This window comes from Sinocyclocheilus grahami, unplaced genomic scaffold, assembly GCF_001515645.1.
Source record: "Sinocyclocheilus grahami isolate Dianchi unplaced genomic scaffold, SAMN03320097.WGS_v1.1 scaffold783.1, whole genome shotgun sequence".
Classification (NCBI taxonomy): Eukaryota; Metazoa; Chordata; class Actinopteri; order Cypriniformes; family Cyprinidae; genus Sinocyclocheilus; species Sinocyclocheilus grahami.
The window spans coordinates 59,696-82,322 of record NW_015505962.1 but is presented as its reverse complement, the minus strand read 5'-3'; the positions used below and the strand labels follow the sequence as shown (position 1 = coordinate 82,322).

Below are 22,627 nucleotides of genomic sequence, written 5' to 3'. Positions count from 1 at the left end.
CAGTTCAGTGTTTGGAAGCATTTGCTTAAATGACTTAACCAGCAAGAGCTCCTTGATCAGACCTTATTGTCTAACCAGCACTTTTTGCTGGAAAACAGCATGGCGATGCTGATCTACCAGTCAGACCAGCACTAAATCAACAATAAACAGCATAAAACAGTGGAAGATGATCAAAAAGTTGAATTGATCAAAAGTTGGTTATAACCAGACTTTGAAAAATCTAAATTGTCCATCAGCTGCTCAAACTTCTCTCTCCAGGCACAATTGCTCCATTGCCAAAGACTGTGGACCCCAGCCAGGAGAATAGGCAGGGCAATGAGGGACTTAAGATGATGGTCACAATCATCTGTATTCTGGTGGCAATTTCCATGGTCTTCATTGTTCTTCTGGTATTGAGGAGAAGAAGAAGAGAGCAAAGGCTCAAGAGATTACGAGGTGTGTAGACACATGCCATATCTAGCGAACAGAACATCATAGCTGCTTGAGGATGTTCTGGTACATTTCTTAATACACTCTTAATATTAAACAATATTTAGCAATTCATAACTTCCTTATTTCTTTTATTTCAAAAGATGCAAAGAGCCTAGCAGAGATGCTAATGAGGTAAATTACTATGGTATTGGCTTATAAATCAGTGCACTTTGTCATAAAGTAGTGCATGTAATTGTTTTCTGTTTGGATGTGTGTCTCCAGTAAAAATGCACGTACACCAGACACTGTGAACAAACAGCAGCAGACTCTGAGGATGCACATCGATATCCCACGTGCTCAGCTACTCATCGAGGAGAGAGACACTATGGAGACAATCGGTAAGAGACCATTGTGCAATGTTAGTGGTTTGCCTTTCCCTAAAGGCCCTGATTTGCTTGATGGTAGTCTTTTCTACTTACATTAGCCTGGTTGCCTCTGTCTTTCAGATGACCGCTCCACGGTGCTGTTGACGGACAATGACTTTGGAGAAACATCTAAACAGAAGTCCTCAACCGTCACCCATACAGTGCATTACCAGTCTCTATCTCAGGCCACTGGACCACTAGTAGACGTGTCTGACGCTAGACCTGGTACAAGTAAGAATTGAACTAGTCTGCTTGGCTATGTTGATGTCTTAAATTCTCATAGCTGCGCACTTGTGTAGATGACCTAATAGAAACACAGTCAGTTATACATTGTGTTTGACATCAACAAAATGTCCAATAGTAGTCTATAGCAGATATTGTACATATACAAAAAAAAGTATATGTGTGATTCACTTATTTGCGAAAGAGCCAGCGAGATTCAAAACTCTTTTTTTAAAGGTTATGAGATCAAAGAATATGAGGAATATAAATGCATTTACACTGAAGTACTTGTCCATGAAAGTGGACAAATAAAATAAATTATCTTGTTCTATTAGTGCAGTCACATGTGAAACTTGTGCAATTATATATATATAGCGATTTTTAAATTTTTAAAGCGTTATCTATTGATTCTACCACTTATGTATATTACATATGATCTGTATATATTAATATTCATTTAAAATAAATGCTTTATAATAATTGTTAAACTAAAATTGCTTGTGTGTAATGGCTTAATAGTAATATAAATCAGATTATAATTATATAAATCATACATAAATCGTAATTATCATTAAAGCCAGACAATTTTGTTGTATTTTTTAAGCTACTTTATAGTGACCTTTAATTTGTAGGAAGAGAAACTGGGGGAGTGACTTTTTTTTGCGTCATACATTTGCGTCAGTCACTTTGCTCACATCTGATTGGTTCAATTTCAGTTTGAATTTCTTACCCAGAACATAGTCTGCCCTGGAGCAGGTTAGCTGTGCAGTGTAAGTTACTAAGGCAATGAATGCCGCTAAAAGCCAAGCCAATTTCATGGTACCTAAAACCCAGGATTGGTGCAAACTAAACTGAAATTTACCTGGCAAGCCAGCTAATCTGGCTTCATGGTACAGGCCCCAGGTGTCAAGTGATGAATGACATGACATTAGAGTATTTCCGGTAGAACTTGCGCTAGAGCTCCCAATTCTACCTGAAAGACTCGGGAGGCAAGAGAATGTCTGAATAAGGTTTATTTAACATGTAGTGTGCAAATTGGTTGCAAACAGATGATATGATAAAGTTCTTTGGAGTACGCCCCGTCCATAGTCCAAATCCAGAGTGTTGCAGATACTTGCTGATCCTGCCTGAAGATGAAGGCAAGGGCGAAGCCTACCCCCAAGGAGAGGAAAATTGATACCCACCAGTTGGAGTGTTTCTTAGAAGTTGTTCCTAGAATATTTAGGCAAAGAAAAAAGATTAATATTAATAAAATAATACAGTCATTGACAGGTGTTAAAATCATTTAACAGAGGGAATCATTAGGTTGTTTTGCCTAAAGTGTTGCGAGAAAGGCCACATAGGCCGTGAAAGACTGCCACATTAGGCCAGGGTACGAGGAAGACCACGTAAACCGTGAAAGAGGGCCACGTTAGGCCGAGGTATGAAAAAGGCCACCTAGGCTGTGAAGACTGCCACATTAGGCCGGAGTACAAGGAAGGCCACGTGGGCCATGAAAGAGGGCCACGTTAGTCCAAGTAAGACTGATGCCAATAGATATGAGGAAACCAGAAGCTGCAAAGATAAACATGCCTTGATTATAACTTAAAAGTGCCTGCTGAGCGTTTGAGATAGTTACTAGAATTCGAATGGGGAGGATGACCATGTACACAACAGCTTGACAGAGGATGCTGAACCCCAAGTTCTGCTGCGTTCGTAGTGGCACCCGTCCAAAAGAATGACCTCTGTGAAGATAAGGTGATAGCCAAGGTTCTCTGCATCAACGATCAGGGGACTCTTAGTCTCAGCCTCAGACGTCATGCCCACGGACCATTGGTTGACTGTCTGATGCATATGGCACACAAAATTGGAAACACTTTGGGAGTTTCGAAGTCGTCATCAGATTTGTTGAATTCTACTGGATTTCCAGGAGACGTGCATGTCGCGTTTTTTAACATTCCACCTGGAAACGAATATGCTGTGAAGCCAAACCCCCTCATGTTACAAGATAGCCGTCGTGTTTACAACTGTGAAAATGAGTGCTTATCAGGATTAACTAAACGCTGGATTTTTAAAAGTATGTGAAATATTTAAAGTTTGCAGCATAGAATCTTTAAAATACTGACAGTACAAGAGTTTTACACACGGTCTGTTATTGTGGGGACATTTCCATGCCCCTGAACATCATTCGGCACAAACCGAAATGTGATTGGTTGCTTTATCTGTACGTCATATGGCCTCTTTGGCGGTCCTTGCCATTCAAAGCGGCCAAGGTTCCCAGACCTTCTGGCATCAGTCTGAAGGTCTGTCTAAGCGAGACTAGGGGATTCTAAAACACTGCATTGTGACGAGATGGCCGTTAGGTTAGTGAAATGGGTAGTATTTACAGTAGTATTTAAGTCCTAACAGAAAGACTCATAAAAAGCATAAATACTGGTAATTAAATAAATATTTTTGGGTTTGACTCCCGCAACCGCTTGATAGAACTGCAGACAGAGTTCCATCTAACTGATGGAACCCGATGAGTGAACCAAAAGAAAATAAACCAGATCGCATAACACATAAGTTTAAGAAATACTAAGTATTGGAGCAAAGAATGAAAATTGATAAATAACCTTGTGGTACCCATGCAGAAGGATAAGAACACTTTTATTTGAGTCTTTATGAGTGGAAAATATTATAAAGGGTTATAATAATTAAGCGTTATGATATGAAGCCACATCAGATAACAAAAAGAAGTTGTTTCAAACACCAGATGTTATTGAATTAGTCTGACTAAAATTATGTCATTAAATATTCTCCTTTGTTGAAAACGAGTTGTAAACGCTTCTCATTAAAGTCTGAAAAATATATTAGGGTCGTGCTTCTATTAAACGCATGTTAAAGGTGACAACTGAGCTTGCAAAGATCGTGCAGCATTATGCAAACCAATCAATACATTCTGATCTTAGTACTGTACTTCACCAATAATACGCTGAACAAAATAATTAGAACTTTATTATTTATAAATTGCACTGAGCCGAAGTGCAACCTAGGCTCAATTTTGGGTTGATCATGCAGCGCTAGTCTGCTAGATTATCCTCATACATGAACAATCACACGACGAGCGCTCACTTAGTATGACCATTCGCTTTGTCTTAAACACTGTGAGTGAATAGCCTAGTAGTGATGTGACGTTCGGCACAGAGGCTTCGAAGCTTGTTTGAAAAAGAAACAAACCATCTCACAGTGCAGCACTGTACCAGCTTCACAAAGCTTCGTTTCACCATCACTAGTGACCTAATGCAAAGAATAACCTTGCAAAGAATAAATTCTACACCCAACAGCCACAAGTGCATAAAACAATATGAAAACTTATCATGGTGTAGGCTGATGTAGTGAAGACGGAAGGCTGAAGGAGACTAGCAGCCATGTTTTTTGATAGCAGGCCCGTAGAGTCTTCGATGAAAGTTTACATGTGTGTATATACAGACAAAAATATAAATTGGTGATTGAGACGCGAGTAGAGTTGACGCGACAGCTCAGTGAGCATTCGGAATAATAGCTGACATGAACTTAAAGCCCCGCTAGTGTTTCACATTTTCAGTTGAGAAAATTATTAACGCTTTTAGTGGGATGATCAAACAACCACAAACGTTTACTGTGAGACTAGTTATTTGCATAATATTAACAATATAGCGTGCATCGTGAAAAGGACGTAATTTACACAATCGTTCACAGAAGGTTCGTTTTCAATTATATGTCGTAATTTTATGAAAACTTGGGCTAAAGTTTTAAGAGACAGTTTCACTGACCGAGTAGTTGTCAGTATGTGAGAACAGAACTTATATACTCCAGGCAGGGCCATCCTTAAGGGGCTGCAACTGGTGCGGTCGCACCGGGTCCCGCGCTTGAGGGGGCCCTGCGGCGAACGGACCGAGGGGGGACCAAAACACCCCCACCCGGAACACGGACCGAGGGGGGCCACCCTCCCTACCTCGCACCGGGCCCCGCGCTTGAGGGGGCCCTGCGGCGAACGGACCGAGGGGGGACCAAAACACCCCCACCCGGAACACGGACCGAGGGGGGCCACCCTCCCTACCTCGCACCGGGCCCCGCGTCAGCTAAGGACGGCCCTGACTCCAGGTGTCAAGTGATGATTGGCTAGATCTGTGAGTAATGAATGACGTAACATTAGAGTCTTTCCGGTAGAACTTGCGCTAGAGCTCTCATTTCTGGTATTTTTGTTTGTTTGTTTGTTTCAAAAATTTTCAAAAATTGGGTCCCAAATGATGTTCTCTACCAGTGTTTCCCAACCACTGTGCTGCGGCACACTAGGTGCCGTGGAAAATTATCAAAACGTTCTATCTCTATTATATTTCGTTATTATTATTATTTTAAATCAATATTATTGGTAATCTTTACGTCCGTTTGTGGGTTTTACAAATAGTTAACCAATGAAATGCATTCAAAAGAGTTTGCGAGTAAACCTCGTAACACCATTGGATCCTCAAACTGTCAGTGAAACCTCGTAAGTCCACCTCCAAGTCCAATCTCCATTCAGATTGAAGCGCCGAGCACAGTTTTCAGTGCAAGGGTAAATACAGAACTGATGTTCGAATAAGTACAGCGTTTTCTTTACTCAAGAAACATTTCAATTCAACAACAAAAAAAAAAAAACAGCCCATATAGCTACAATAAACTTTATAACCTGTAAGAAAATGTAATGTGATGCACTCACCAACTCAGGTACGCCGTTCTAATGACGGACAAAACACACCTTCCAAGTGTCTGATCATATAACGACGCTTTTTAATTATTTAAAAAAAAATGTTTTTACATTTCCTGAAAGTGGTAGTGCTTTTGGACATACCATAGACTGGGACATGCATTGTTTCTGCCAGACAGCGACGATATGTAAATTTGTTGTTTTATCATCACCAACAACATAAAGCTACCTATGACCTTGTGTTCCTACCTGACTTAAGCTCAATTTTCACATTAAATGTGTGTACTACTTTTAATATGATATCCAGTTTTAATATGCAATTTGAAGCTATTCCATGTTTGTTAAATTGTGCTATATTTCAGTACTTAGTGGTGTGCCGTGTCATTTTTTACTGCACTATACCAGTGATTCCCGACCTTTTGTTTTTGAACACTGAAAAGAATAATGAGGTTGCCTACATCCAGTCCTGTGATTTGAATAACATGTGCAGCACATGAATGGTTTAATTGAGTTCACAGGAAGTCAATACCTGCTTTCTCTGCTCACTGACGGCTTTAGTGGAGCTGAACTGAAGAGGAGCATTTCTCTGACATGGGTCATGATTACAATCATTAATGATTCAGGTGGATTCACCAGCGCTGACTTAAATGAATTGCTTACCTAAAAATGAAAATACTGCCATGTTCACCCTCATGTCATACAAACCCATATGACTTTTCATGGTGGTTTTATGGAGTAGTAGCGTTCTTTACAGCACCTTGAATAATATGTGAGTACAGTGTTTTGTTCTGTTTTTTGTAATATTTTAGTACCATAGTATATGGCATATCAGAGTACCATCACTACACCAGTATTTACCTTTTTCCTGCCTGTAATTTTCTAGTGATCTTGAAGATATTGATTAGCTTGTTCAGGTGTGTTAGATTAAGGTTGGAGCTAAACTCTGCAGGACAGTGGTCCTCCAGGACCGAAGTTGCCCAGCCCTGCTTTACAGTGTTGCAATGGCCGTCTTTTTGCAGTAACTCACCTGTCACAGTGGGTAGATGACATGAAGCGGCCCGAAGTTAACTGCATTGAAAACAAGAGCGCACATATCCTACATACAGCTCCCGATCAGGGCGAAGTTCAGATTATTTTGTCCACAAAATGATAAGAGCATGCATTATTTTATTATTTTACACAAAGTATTTTAACTCAGCCATGCGCAAAACAAGTATTTTACAAGAATTCCTTAAGTTAGCAGCCAACCTGCGCATATTTTAATATTTAGTTACACTGAAAATTTTCCGTTTAATTAATTCAGTCGATCTGTTTTAACATGGATTTCTGTGGAGACTGGTGTTGTGCCCAATTCTGACCCCTGACAGATTATTACCCCCCTAGTATTGGGAGTAGGTGTGGGGTAGGGGTTAGGATTAGGCAATCAGGTAGTGACGAGGGGGTAATAATTTGGCAGGGGGTCGAAATTGGGCACAACACTGGAACACGACAGCATTTAGAATCCATCATGGCGGCGCTCATCAGTTACTCTGGAAAAGGTAGATAATTTTTCATAAGGGAGGGCAGAGATTTGGTTCACTTTACACTGGTCACTTAGTGCCATATTAACGTGTATTGTATATCTGTGTTCCCTCAGACCCCACTGCCCGCCGCACAGCTAAAGCAGGTCCCGCCACACGCAGTCGGTATGCCAGCCAGTGGACCCTGAACCGACCGCACCCTCCTGTCTCCTCACACACTCTCACTACTGACTGGAGGCTGCCCACACCCCGCGCCACGGGCTCAGTGGACAAAGAGAGTGACAGTTACAGTGTCAGTCCCTCTCAGGACACAGGTAACAGCTAGTTCTTTCAGTTAAAGAAATCAATCACGAATAAAAAAATCCTTGATCTTTTGTAATAGTAAGATATTATATGTAAACATACTTTCAGATTTCAACATTCCCACCCCAGTCCAAAAAGAGTATAGTTTTGTTCCAAAACCTGTGACTTTCTAAAGGCATACAGATTACAATAACAAATGACCATCCAAATGTGCATGTTAACGCCTATTCAGTATTCAGCACCTTGGTCATAGTGAAGTAATAATGGTAAATTAGGAGATATGCTGTTATTTCTGAATACCAGAACAACATATAGTTCACCCAAAAATGAAAATTCTGTCATTTACTCACACTCATGTTGTTCCAAACACATAAGACTTACTTTCACCTTTTGAGCAAAAATTACATTTTAATATTCTCTCATCATTTTTGTGCATCCATTGAAAACGAACCTCATCAAACGTGCTTGTGTGAAAGCACACTTGGTGTTCTATTTACCAAATTTGATGTGATCTATGTATGTGTAGTGTTTATATATGTGACTAAAACCCTAAATTAAATATATTAAAGGGGTCATCAAATCCCCATTTTCCACAAGTTGATATGATTCTTTAGGGTCTTAATGAAAAGTCTGTAACATAGTTTGGTTAAAATTTCTCAATGGTAGTGTAAAAAACACCTTTTTTACCCTGTCAAAAACAGCTCTTTTCAGTTCAAGCCGTTTTGTAGCATTTTCCTTTAAATGCAAATGAGCTCTGCTTACCGCGAAGTTCAGATTATTTTGTCCACAAAATGATAAGAGCATGCATTATTTTATTATTTTACACAAAGTATTTTAACTCAGCCATGCGCAAAACAAGTATTTTACAAGAATTCCTTAAGTTAGCAGCCAACCTGCGCATATTTTAATATTTAGTTACACTGAAAATTTTCCGTTTAATTAATTCAGTCGATCTGTTTTAACATGGATTTCTGTGGAGACTGGTGTTGTGCCCAATTCTGACCCCTGACAGATTATTACCCCCCTAGTATTGGGAGTAGGTGTGGGGTAGGGGTTAGGATTAGGCAATCAGGTAGTGACGAGGGGGTAATAATTTGGCAGGGGGTCGAAATTGGGCACAACACTGGAACACGACAGCATTTAGAATCCATCATGGCGGCGCTCATCAGTTACTCTGGAAAAGGTAGATAATTTTTCATAAGGGAGGGCAGAGATTTGGTTCACTTTACACTGGTCACTTAGTGCCATATTAACGTGTATTGTATATCTGTGTTCCCTCAGACCCCACTGCCCGCCGCACAGCTAAAGCAGGTCCCGCCACACGCAGTCGGTATGCCAGCCAGTGGACCCTGAACCGACCGCACCCTCCTGTCTCCTCACACACTCTCACTACTGACTGGAGGCTGCCCACACCCCGCGCCACGGGCTCAGTGGACAAAGAGAGTGACAGTTACAGTGTCAGTCCCTCTCAGGACACAGGTAACAGCTAGTTCTTTCAGTTAAAGAAATCAATCACGAATAAAAAAATCCTTGATCTTTTGTAATAGTAAGATATTATATGTAAACATACTTTCAGATTTCAACATTCCCACCCCAGTCCAAAAAGAGTATAGTTTTGTTCCAAAACCTGTGACTTTCTAAAGGCATACAGATTACAATAACAAATGACCATCCAAATGTGCATGTTAACGCCTATTCAGTATTCAGCACCTTGGTCATAGTGAAGTAATAATGGTAAATTAGGAGATATGCTGTTATTTCTGAATACCAGAACAACATATAGTTCACCCAAAAATGAAAATTCTGTCATTTACTCACACTCATGTTGTTCCAAACACATAAGACTTACTTTCACCTTTTGAGCAAAAATTACATTTTAATATTCTCTCATCATTTTTGTGCATCCATTGAAAACGAACCTCATCAAACGTGCTTGTGTGAAAGCACACTTGGTGTTCTATTTACCAAATTTGATGTGATCTATGTATGTGTAGTGTTTATATATGTGACTAAAACCCTAAATTAAATATATTAAAGGGGTCATCAAATCCCCATTTTCCACAAGTTGATATGATTCTTTAGGGTCTTAATGAAAAGTCTGTAACATAGTTTGGTTAAAATTTCTCAATGGTAGTGTAAAAAACACCTTTTTTACCCTGTCAAAAACAGCTCTTTTCAGTTCAAGCCGTTTTGTAGCATTTTCCTTTAAATGCAAATGAGCTCTGCTTACCCCGCCCCTCTCTTCCGAGACGTTCTCTGAGGGACTGTTTACTTTAGCTGCATTCATTGTGAAACTTGCTAATTAGCACATTATTAGGATTTGCGATTTGCAAAGATTCATTTAAAAAAAACGTATACTCACTTCTTCTGGAGGTGAAGCTGGATCACGAATGATTTGCGCGAACATAAACGCATTTAGGCAGATCGGGGGTGCATTCCCTTCAAAAACAAACGTAATTCACTGTGTCTGCAGCGGCTCAGATGTCAGGAGTAAAGGACGACTGCTATGTTCAGTTCATTATTACATCCAACAGCAAAACACCTCCTCAATAGCTTAGGAGACATTCTTGTGTATATCTGCTCCGGCGGTGAAACAATGGCGGACTGATGACAGCTCACTCAGGGCGGGTCTAAGGTAAGACACCAGTCCAGTCTGTGCTGAAACGCTACTGTCAATCAAACAATTTTGGGAGGGGCCTGGGGACGTCACACAGACAGGCATCTGAGAACGGCTTGATTTGAGAATGGGGAAATGATTAAACGAGGTTAAATAAAAACACTGGGTGAATTTTTATCATTATAGGGTGGTTGTGTACACACACTGCCAACACACATTTCAGTTCAAACAACTTGTAAAAGTGTATGTAGAATCCAATGACCCCTTTAAAGGGCACCTATTATAAAAATCCACTTTTACATGGTGTTTGGACATAAATGTTTGTTGGCAGTGTGTGAACACAACCACTCTACAATGATAAAAATCCACCCACTCTACTTTTTAATCCCCGTGAATCCAAATCAGTCTCATTAGACATGCCGTTTTGATTCTCTGAGCATTGTGACGTCATACTGCTCAGGCCCTGCCCACGAACACTGACTGACACTGCCATATTAGCAGAGACCCCGCCTTGAGTGAGCCGCACACAATCTGCCATGTTTAACTTCTTCACGCTAGAGCATTTGAAAGCAGCATTCAAGTTAGAAATGTCGGTAACACTTTACTTGAAGGGGTGTGCATAAGACTGACATGACACCTTCATAATCATGACATGACACATGTCATGAATATGAAGGAGGTTTTATGCATGTTTATGACAACTGTCATTAAGTGTCATTCGCTCAGTTATGTCATTTGTAACGCAAATATGACATTATTTGATCTAACCCTAACCTAACCCTACCCTTACCCCTAACCATAGCCCATTACAAAGACATCTCAAACAATGTCATCTTTGCATTAAAAATTACATAACTGAATGAATTACACTTAATGACAGTTGTCATAAACATGCATAAAACCTCCTTCATATTCATGACATGTGTCATGTCATGATTATGAAGGTGTCATGTCAGTCTTATGCACACCCCTTCAAGTAAAGTATAACCGAAATGTCTTCTTATTATAGCTATAGAAGTTATTCGGTCAAGAGCAGTGAGGGATGTTTTGTTTTTATTTATTGTTTGGGTCATATTAACAGTGTAGACAGCAGTAACATTAATGCACAGATCTAATATAAACATGCGTTTTCTTTCCCAGCTGTTTACCTCACAGACATAACCGAAGTTTAAACTGATATGGCTTTAAAATGCATGATTTCAGCGCAATAGACATGATAATCAAAACCAAACAGATGGGTTTTTTTGGCAGAGTATCTGAGGTACAAGCTGTAAAGGCACAGCCCTATTCTGGAAAAATGGGCAGGGAGCAGCAGCTCATTTGCATTTAAAGATACAGGAACGAAAACAGCGTGTTTTTTGTACTTTTTAATGTGTGAAAGTTTTGGTTGCGTAGGCTTTAAATGAATGGACAAAAATTATGAGAGAATATTAAAAATATCTTCATGTGCCTGTCAGGGGCTGGCGTCTGGTGTTCTCCCTCTCACCACCAGAGGTCGCCATCTCCCATCCTCCCGGACTCTTTCTCCGTCACCTTGACACCACACACCTGGGCACCCACTCACACACACACACACAGCTGTCGCCCATCCGGGACTCCATCACCTGCACTCCACACACCTGTGCACACACTCACTCTCTCACAGCTGTGGCCCGTCATGAGGACTATTTAGGCGCCTTCCCCACGCCACTCGGGGCGGATGATTAATGTTTGTTTCGGTGACTGACGCAGCCAGAGGTGGCCGCATTGCGTCAGATTCCTGTATCTGTTCTCAGCCTGTGTCTCAGAGTCTCAGCTCTGTTTGTTTTCTGTTTTTACTTTGTTTTCCCCAGCAGTGTAAATAAAGCCTGCATTTGGACCCAAACCCTCGTTCACACGGTGTGTCTTTCCTGACCGCGCCGTGACAGTGTGTTTCAAAGATGAACAAATGTCTTAGGGGTGAAAAAGTTTAGTATTACATATGAGTGACTGATGTTTATGTTTAATAAAATTCCTGCACCAACTATATTTGGACCCAGCAGAAAACTCTCAAATGTTTAATTAAACTGTGTTGCTCATTTCACAAAATGAAAAAAAGAAGAAGACATAACTCCTTTAATAGGAGTTGCAGTAACATCCCATGTAACCCAAGAGGTGTGCATTCTCTCTTACAGACCGTGCTCGCAGCAGTATGGTGTCTACAGAAAGCGCCTCCTCCACGTACGAGGAGTTAGCCCGTGCCTACGAACATGCTAAGATGGAGGAACAGCTGCGACATGCTAAGTTCACGATCACAGAATGCTTCATCTCAGACACATCCTCCGAACAGATGACAGCCGGCACCAATGACTACACAGACAGCCTGACGTCCAGCACGCCGTCAGAATCAGGCATCTGCAGATTCACCGCCTCCCCACCCAAACCACAAGATGCCACCCGGGTCATGACCATGGCCGTGCCGAAAGCACACAGACCCGGTAAGACGTGGCTACAAACATGGGCATGTATCAGATGACTAGTCTCCAGTTGTGCTTTCGGGAAACCAATTTACTGTATTCCCACTTGATTTCAAACTGACACTGCTATATCAAAATGAAGCTCAGTAAGAGTTCTCTGGTGTGTAGGCATCTTTAGAACAGCAACACCAGTGTCCGGATTCAAAACACACATACACCAATCCCATTTATTAGTAAATGATGTGAAATGACCTTCTTGAACACTACTTTATCTATAAATTAATATAATTATGATGGGAACGCAAGTCATTTCCACTTTTTGTATGGCGGAGTTTAATTATCATTGAATCTCTACATGTTTTAAACATTCCCTATGAGCACACACCGCTGAAGTCTTTTTCTTTGATAATTGGATTTTCAAAAAAGAGAGAACATAGGGAGGAATTTTAGGAATTGAATCAGGAATTGACTGAATTGTTAAAAATAAGCGGTACATATCAGAAAGGAGCCAGGTGCTTGAAGAGGATGGATTATGGAAATATGCGTTGTGTGAATATTAATTTATGCACTGTTCGTTTGTTTTTTCACATTAGAATTTACTTTGTGATGACCGTTGCAGGTTCTGTAAATGTTTATGTACACTACCGGTCATAAGTTTGGAATAATTAAGATGTTTTCTAAAGAAATCCAAAGCTCGCCAGTTTTATGAAAAATTTTGCCAAAATTATTACAATTTAAAATAAACATTTCTATTTAAATACATTTTAAAATGTAATTTTCAGCAACCACTCCTCAGTGCCGCATGATCCAGAAATCTTTCTAATATGCTCTTTTTGTGCTTAAGAAACATTTCTTATTATTATCAATGTTCAAAACAGTTTTTGCTGCTTAAATTTGTTGTGGAAATTGTGATAAACTACCATTTGATGTACAGGTCACTGCCAAAAGCACCAAAAGTTGGTTAAATAACCATGGTGTTGGTGTGCTTGACTGTACAGGAAACTCACCAGACCTGAACCCCATAGAGAATCTAAGGGGCATTGTCAAGAGGAACATGAGAAAACCAAAACCAAAAACTGCAGATGAGCTGAAGGCTGGGCTTCCATACCACCTCAGCAGTGCCACAAACTGATCACCTCCATGCCTCGCCGAATTGAGGCAGTAATTAAAGCAAAAGGAGCCCCTACCAAGTATTGAGTACATGTACAGTAAATGAACATACTTTCCAGAAGGCCAACAATTCACTAAAAAATTTTTTTGTATTGGACTTATGAAGTATTCTAATTTGTTGAGATAGTGAATTGGTGGGTTTTTGTTAAATGTGAGCCAAAATCATCACAATTAAAAGAACAAAAGACTTAAACTACTTCAGTCTGTGTGCATTGAATTTATTTAATACACGAGTTTCACAATGTGAGTTGAATTACTGAAATAAATGAACTTTTCCACAACATTCTAATTTATTGAGATGCACCTGTAAGTAAGAATTAAAAAGTAGAAAATACATTTTAGAAATGTTACATTTTATTTAGCATGGATGCATTGAATTGAACAAAAGTGATAGTAAAGACTAAAAAAAATGTATTCTTTTGAACTCTCTATGCTTCATAGAATGTAGAAAAAATGTAGCATGGCTTCCACAAAAATATTAAGCAGCAAAAACAGCACCAAATCAGCATATTAGAATTATTCCTGAAGACAATGAAAGACTTAATTCGGCTTTGCCATCACAGGAATAAACTTAAATTCTGAGATGAATTCAAATAGAAAAGAACTATTTTAAATGTAAATAATATTTTACAATATTACTGTTTTTGCTGCATTTTGCATCAAATAAATGAGCCTTGTTGATCATAAGAGACCTTTCCCGATCGCGTCCCTCTCTCTCTCTCCTACTTTAATTCATGTCTAGCTATTATCCTATCATAATAAAGGCAAAAATGCCAAAAAAGAAATCTTAAACAATAAATATTCCCAAATTTTGACCAGTAGTGTATGTGTGTATTTTCCACACATTCCTCAGTTTACCTGTTCACCAGTCAGCTGTCACTCTTGCAGTGTGCTATCAGTCCCTTTGTTGATGGGTACAGGTTTGAAGGCTGTTGTCCAAACACACTGCCACGTTCTTTTCACGTCAATGTGCTTAATGTGTCCTGCGTCTGGGCCACCCAGGGCTGATTTCGGCCCCAGACAGTTCTTGAGTTACTGGTTAGAGTTTAGAGTTACTGTCTCATTGTGAATGAATCTAGGCACTATGTCCTCAGACAGGGAGCCTTTGGTTAGTGAGAGCACCTGGCACTGTTCTGTAAGGGCAAATATGGGAGATCTGCATCCTGTGCTGGGGAGGTATCGTCTGTCTTTACAAAACAGCAGTTTGCTATCACAATAGAGCTGTTAAATGTGATATGAACTTCAAGTACTGGCCTTATTGGAAAGAGCTTTATGTAATACTGCACTCCACTCATTTAATCACCCAGATACTCAGAATAGAATGAAAACAAACAAATCCATTGAGAGAGAAAGTGAGGTTGCATTCATTCTTGTCTGATCGAGCAATGTTTTGTATGTGTGAGGTAAATTTGACATCTTTATCCATGATTTAAAATCCCAACTATTTATTTAGACAACTAGATGATTAGTCTATTACAACAATTTGTATGAATGCATAACCCTAGTAGGCAGTGAGGCAGCTCACTAGGGTTTGGAACAGAGCTCATGAACAATCAGTTGAACAGTTTAATTAAGCAGTCGCAGCAGTTGATTTTTAAAGAGACACATTTATAATTAGGTTTAGAAAAGAAAACTTCAGTCTCTATTTAATAAAGTGGCTGACCTTTTATCGCTGGGTTTTATAGAGCCTATTAAACACATTTAAATGACTAAATTTAACTCATAATTACCCGTTATTTTTTATACAGATTAAAAATCTAATTTTTGCTGAACCATTTGTTTGATATTTTGTTGCCAATTGCAGTGTTAAAATTTTCTTCAGTAGAGTGGACATTTTCAGTTAAAGGTCCAAATTAAAGCAATAAGCCTCAAGAAGCCGTGGTTTACAGTGAATTTACAACGGCTAAGGGGCGTTGTTAGGCACAACGCGAAGCGGCTTCACGGGGCTTATTGCTTTTATAAAACGGTTATTCCATATACGTAGTAAGGTTTCACAAAATAAAACAGAGCAAATAAAGTGTAATGATATAAATAAACCGTATTCTTCCACCAAACAATGTAGTTCCTCAGAAACAGTTGTGGTTCCAACAAAGTGGTTGCCGAGCAACACACAGAGCTAAACAAAGGTGTGTGTTTGTAGTGTAATTTTCAACAGCTTTGAACGTGCCTCAACCAATCAGAATCAAGGACCGGAACTATCCGTTTTATAATGTATATTGTATCATATGTACATTTCAAACTTTATATAGAAGGGTATAATAGACTTTAGGTGTAATACACAATCATAAGAACATGAACAGGATGCTTAACAGTATAGGAATAAAATTGGCCAATACTCGGTGAGAGCTTGAGATGTAGTTTAATGCTGGTTTTGATATCTTACCTGAACTTTAGGATAGAATTCGAAAGTGCTCTAAAATACGTTTTCTAAATGTATTTTATCCTTGCCTATCTATTTCATAAACCTAACCTATCCTGTTCTGTCCTATCATATCCTATGCTAAACCTGACCTTTTCTATCATAACGTATTTTATCCTTTCCTATCCTACCCTACCATATTGTGTCATAAACCTATCCTACCCTACCTTATCCTATCCTAAAACTCTCCTGCCATGTCCTGTGCTGACCAGCTTATAGAGCTTGGACCTGGAAGTTCATTGTGGATATTGTGGAAAGCAAATCTGATCTTTGAGCAGTGCTCACACTTACATGACCCTGTCTGTCTCGTAGGAGGTGAACTGGTCCATCTTCCCCCTTACCTGCGCATGGACTTCCTTTTGAACCGGGGAGCAGCCCCTTCAGGTCGAGAGGCCACAGGACAGACTTGTATGGACCCACAGAAGAGCCGAATGGCGAAGCGGCCAGCATTGCTGGCGCCAACACCCTCCGAGACCCCCTCGTCAGCCCTCTCTTCCTCCGGCCCCCCCAGCAGAGAGGCAGTACAACAGTGGCAGCCAGGAACTTCCTCTACACTGCCACAACGCGAGCCGGGCGACCTGGCCCAGGCCGCCAAACTCAGCAGCTCCCAGGAGTCGCTGCTAGACTCCAGAGGACACCTGAAACAAAGCAACAACCCCTACGCAAAGTCCTACACACTTGTATAACACAGGACTACAGCTATGGACCACGTTCCACTGTCACGCACACACAAACACGTGAGGACCTGCTGCAAAGACGAGCGCTTTTCTGATTCAGAGATGAGTCCTGTACATACATTCTGAATTCCTAAAAAAGTGGATAGTTTTCTTTGCATCTGTCTTTCTTTCTATCTGTCTCACTCTCTCTGCTGTTTTTTTTTACACTTTCTTTCTTTCGCTCACCTTCTTCTCTTGCCATCTATTCTGACTAAGTTAGATTTTTTTACGTAATCATTCATTTATTTTAAATACCACCGTTATGAAGATTGCCAAAATTATTTATTTAAATTGACAGAGGAACTACTTTTGAATTTATATCAAGGATAATTCTATAGTCATTATTATATAAAAATAGAGAAAAATTATCAAAAAATGGTTTAAAAAAAGTAGGGTGTGGTCAGCTCTGCAGGAAGATGTTTCTTTCTCTATCCATGACTCTATTGTTTTGATGAAACGATGAGGTGCGATCGACATTTTTGAAGCTGTTTATCATGGCGGTGTATCTGACGACCGCAGAAGACATGGAGGAAGGACAACGACTCCAACGTGGAAGACACGCGTCCACATTTTCCAATCGTCTCAGAATGTTGTGCTTTCTAAGGACTGCATGGGGACCTGAAAAAAAAAAAGAATTCCAAGAGATTTTAGTCACACTAAGGGATTATATAATGTTATAATATATGTTATGACATTATATATATATATATATATATATATATATATACACATACATGCATACATACATACATACATACATACACATAAAGAGATCACTGTTATTTGTGGATAATACAGGGAAAAAATATTTGGTAAATAAAGTCCTTAGTCATGTTTGCACACATCTGGTTTGATTAGAAAATTTCAACTCTTGGGTTCTCTTGTCGTTTTTTTCCACTTATGGAGCTTTTTGTGTCTGCGTAATGATAGATTCATCTGATGAAATGCAGAGCATGTGTGACACAACGAGAGAACCATGGAAGGTTTTCTCCAGCAGCTCCTTGAATGAATGGTATCTGATTCACCTGTTTGTAGATGGTGTGGCCTGTTTTGTGTAAGACACGCAACAAAGAGAAGATATTTTAATTGAGCAATATGACACTGGATTTACTAATAATTTCGTAATTCTTGGACATCTTGAAGTACTAACAGATATGAATGTATTCAGTAATGCATAATGAAAATTAAACCCGAAGATGATTGACAATAAAGAGACAAACTAATGACGCAGTCTCTAAACTATAATTGACAAATGTCTAAAATTGTCTAATGGTGACAGCAGACAGACAGAATGATGAAAACACATTTACAGTGCACAATAGTGTTCTGAGATCTAATGCAACATGTTTGATTTGTTTTTGCCATTTATGTCTTCAGTCATCAAGCCTGCCTTTCGAATGTCAGTCTAGACATCAGTTAGATGCTTGCCTTAAACATAGAAAGACCAAAATGGTAAATCATGACGCTTGTAATGTAAAATGACTGAAATAAGAATCCTATATCCTCATAACTAAAACATCCTGGTGCATAAATGCACATAAACCTAAAGGGAGAAGGACACAGGAAGTCAAGGAGATGTTTTGTGACCAGGTTACAGGCTCGAACGCCCATCCATGATCATAACCAACAGATGGCACTGCAATGTCTATTGAAATGTTTATGATAAGAGCTCTGACTACTGCCTGTAGGAGGAGCTCTTCTGTTTTGGTGGATTTCTCCTGAATCAGCTGAAAACCAGAACATGCAGTCATTCAGACACCCACAGTATAGTTTTATTATCATCAATATTATTTTAATAAAATCACTATTGTTTTTTTAATCACTTCCCAGCAAATGAGAAAAGCAATATGTTACAGTTGCTCAACCAAACCAACATGAATGAGTCAAACTTACAGCTACAGTAAAATTGACTTTTCTCTCTAGATGTTTAATAATTTGCAGTCTAACTCATGGCCTCATGTTTATCTGGACACCTCCAACTCAACTCCAATAACTACATTAAATTCACTAATATAAATGGAGTGGTTTTAGTTTTGTTTAGTTTTTCTTAGCTCTTTCGTTCGGTTGAAGGTGTCTGACTGGTGTTTTACTCCAGTAGAATGAAAATATAGATAAAAACAAACAAAGGTTTTATGCATGGAGGATGGAAAACGATGCCTAAGAAAACGAACATATAATAAAAATTCTAAAATATAAGACATACATTTCTATAGATTGTGCGGCCTCATTGAAATATGGAAAGAGGACATTCAGAATGCAGGCTGACATTGTTATTACCTGATTTTTTAAATGTTTTTTTTGGGGGGGGGTGACAATAGGGGCACAGTTATGAAACCTTATTAAAGAGATATTACAAATTTAAATAGTAGAAATAATTCTTTGAAATATACATACAATATACTATCATTCAGAATCTTGGGATTACTATGAAATGTTTTGTTTTGAAAGATATTGTTACTTTCATTCACCAATGATGCAATGACTTGATGAAAAAATACAGTATAATGAGACAATAATATAAGATGTATAATGTTACAAATTATTTCTATTTCTAATAAATGTTGTTCTTCAAATGTTCTGCTCATCAAAGAATCCTCCATGTGCAGTAATGACACTTGCAGACCTCGTGCATTCTAGAGTCTTTCCTTCACACAACGCAGATGTATCTGAGCACCAGAAGAGTCTGTTTCTCAAACAAACAATTCTGATGTACTTGTTCTCTTGCTGTTGTGCACCTTGGCCGTGCACTTCTTTTTCTGTGCTGGTTAGATCCAGTTTGCTTTCTTCTTTCAAGACAATTGTGCTGCTCTGAGACAAGTGTCAAAACGAGTCTCTCACAAAAAAGAACAACACTTTTTTTATTACCAAAATTAGTTCTTGGAAAATAAAAATTGTATTTCAGAAATAAAAAAAAGACATTCCCCACATCAAAATATGCATAATTTTAATGCATTACATATTATGCAATAAGTGTCGGTTCAGGAGAATGTTCAAATACACAATATTTTTTTAAACAGTAAGCGATGAACTACATTACCAAAATTAGTTCTTGGAAAATAAAAATTGTATTTCAGAAATAAAAAAAAAGACATTCCCCACATCAAAATATGCATAATTTTAATGCATTACATATTATGCAATAAGTGTCGGTTCAGGAGAATGTTCAAATACACAATATTTTTTTAAACAGTAAGCGATGAACTATTACATAGGCTGAGATTCTCAGATGTGCATTTGCATTTTGCTATTCCAACATGCAGCACATGGTGGGATAGAAAAATGCAAATTACATGGATTAAATAAATAAATAAAAATGGAAAAAATGGCTGACAGTTGTGAGTCAGGTGGGCCTTTTGAAGTACTGTACTATACGTTCATGACTTACCATTGCATTGCAATTTTGAAGATTTTCTCATGGTATCACTAACTTAAAAATTTCACAGTATATGAGTTTTTTTTTTTTTTTTTTATGTAATCTTATGTGTTTTGGTCATTATTATCTTGAAGACAAATGACATTTTTGGCAGTACGCCTTATGTTTGTAAGGCCAAACACATCTTTGAGACAGTTGACTATAGTCATGATTGTTTCACTAATGAAGGGAAATGTAATCCAACTCCAGCTATTGCTCAAAGGAAGTGACTTCCCTGCTGTTAGCATCATATCCATCAGTTACTGCACAAGTGATAAGCATTTGACTTGTCATTGCCTGTTAAAGGACCATGGCAGGAGCAGTGTGTTCAGTTTCACTCAGCAGACAGGCTGATTCAGAGTCCCGTATCCTGTATTGTGCCTGTTCACTGAGGCTGAGTAACTTTATCTAGGTAAAGAAGCTCTCTCATCTACAGGAGTTATTTTAATGAAAATAAATAAGTAAATAGGTTGTTCAAACCACTTAAAGAGCTGTTGTTGTTGAAAAAGTTTGTATGATTCATGAAAATAGATAGATAGATAGATAGATAGATAGATAGATAGATAGATAGATAGATAGATAGATAGATAGATAGATAGATAGATAGATAGATAGATAGATAGATAGATAAATATGGACTAACCCAACTGTTGGGTTAAAAAGCTAATTAAAAAAATGTAACCAAAATGTAACCCAACAGTTGGGTTAGTCCATATTTGACCCAACATTGGGTTGAAACAACCCAGCATTATTTAGAGTGTAGATGGTATGATTCATATAAATAAATAAATACAAACACAAATGTATTTCATGGTATCTATGACTCTGTAAGAGACCTGTGACCCATTTTTTGGGAGACGACCTACCAGTTGAGATCACCTAGGCTCCCATTGATTATCTTCTGCTTCTGTGAGAAACGGAGTGAGATGATATTTTAGGTGTTGTCATGTCTGGATGGAACATACAGTACACCACCAGCAATAATCTAGTTCCAATATTACACTATGTTCTTGGGCCCAGACAGGTGTTTTGATCGACTGAGAGCCTTGGGCCATATCCAGAAGAGCTTTAACTATTGCAAGACACACTTCTCAGGGAAGAACATACAACCATATGTGTTTTTTGCTCTTCCACTCCTGTCAGCTCCACTGATGGCATTATTTCCTTGTGCTGGGCCTTTAAATCTTTCTGAGGGTGTTTCTTCATGGAGCTCTCCTCAATACAGATGTCTCTGTGTCTGCCTGTCTCTGTGTGTGTGTGTGTGTGTGTGTGTGTGTAGATCGGGATCTGGGCTCAAATGCACTAGACGATTCAGTGTAAATAATATATCACTCAGTGCAGTGTGTGACCTTCACTGGATGCGATGGGTAGGTGCTCTATTCTTTCTAAAAGTGCTTTCATATAGAATTTGCTGAGGGAAGATGGTTCATGGCTTGCACTGTCAGCCATTTCGACTCTGGTATCAGTATAAAATATGCCAATTAAAGACTGAGATGTTTTAAACAGGTCTTATGGACCTTTTTTGGTGGAATAATATTCATTCTTTAAATGAACTGAGATTAGAAAGAAGCTATGAATGTGTGTTATATGGATAAAAAACATGAATAAAATTTGTCTTGAAAAAGGTAGTTCGCCAGATGTTGATATAGAGTACATTTGCCACTTTGGCACCGTTACCCAAGAATGGCCCAAATATCACACAAATACTTTCAAGAAATACAACTGACTAGTATGGCTAGTTCAATAATTATGTAAATGACAATCCTCTCATTTACTCACCCTTGTGTTGTTCCAAACGTGTTAGATTTGCTTTCTTGTGTGGAACATAAAAGACATTTTGAAAAATGTCTTATAATTTATGCTTTTAGCAGACACTTTTATCCAAAGCGATTTATAGTGCATTCAGGCGATACAATTTTTACCAGTGTGTGTGTTCCCTGGGAATTGAACCCACAACCTTTTGAGCTGCTAACATAATGCTCTACCACTGAGCCACATGAACACTATGTTATGTTATAGTTATGTAAATCGTAATATTTTCTTTTGTGCTTTGGAATTGAACATCAGGGTGAAATTTCATTTTTGCGTGAACTATCCCTTTAAGAGCATCATCATTTTATTTTAAGGTAACACTGAAATGCTCTTTGCAATTTTCATGTGTCTTTTGTTTTAAACATCATGGATGTCGACTGCTTATCATATTATTCCATTAATTCAAAAATAGGATCCTGCTTTAAGATTTTTTTTTAAAGAGTTGTAATTAAAAGACAATGCAGTATTTAGTTCCAGA

At 38.7% G+C, this 22,627-nt stretch overlaps 1 protein-coding gene across 1 annotated transcript in view; it reads left to right on the top strand.

The window, feature by feature from the left end:
* LOC107561601 (Down syndrome cell adhesion molecule homolog) overlaps positions 1-17,621 on the top strand; it is a 63,183-nt gene extending 45,562 nt beyond the window's left edge. Inside the window, exons 24-30 of the mRNA XM_016246077.1 lie at positions 259-435; positions 573-603; positions 694-809; positions 918-1,067; positions 7,382-7,579; positions 12,339-12,641; positions 16,522-17,621. Of these exons, the coding sequence (XP_016101563.1) occupies positions 259-435; positions 573-603; positions 694-809; positions 918-1,067; positions 7,382-7,579; positions 12,339-12,641; positions 16,522-16,895 (1,349 nt within the window). The 3' untranslated portion in view covers positions 16,896-17,621. The remainder of the gene's footprint in view (positions 1-258; positions 436-572; positions 604-693; positions 810-917; positions 1,068-7,381; positions 7,580-12,338; positions 12,642-16,521) is intronic.
* The last annotated feature ends 5,006 nt before the right edge of the window (positions 17,622-22,627 follow it).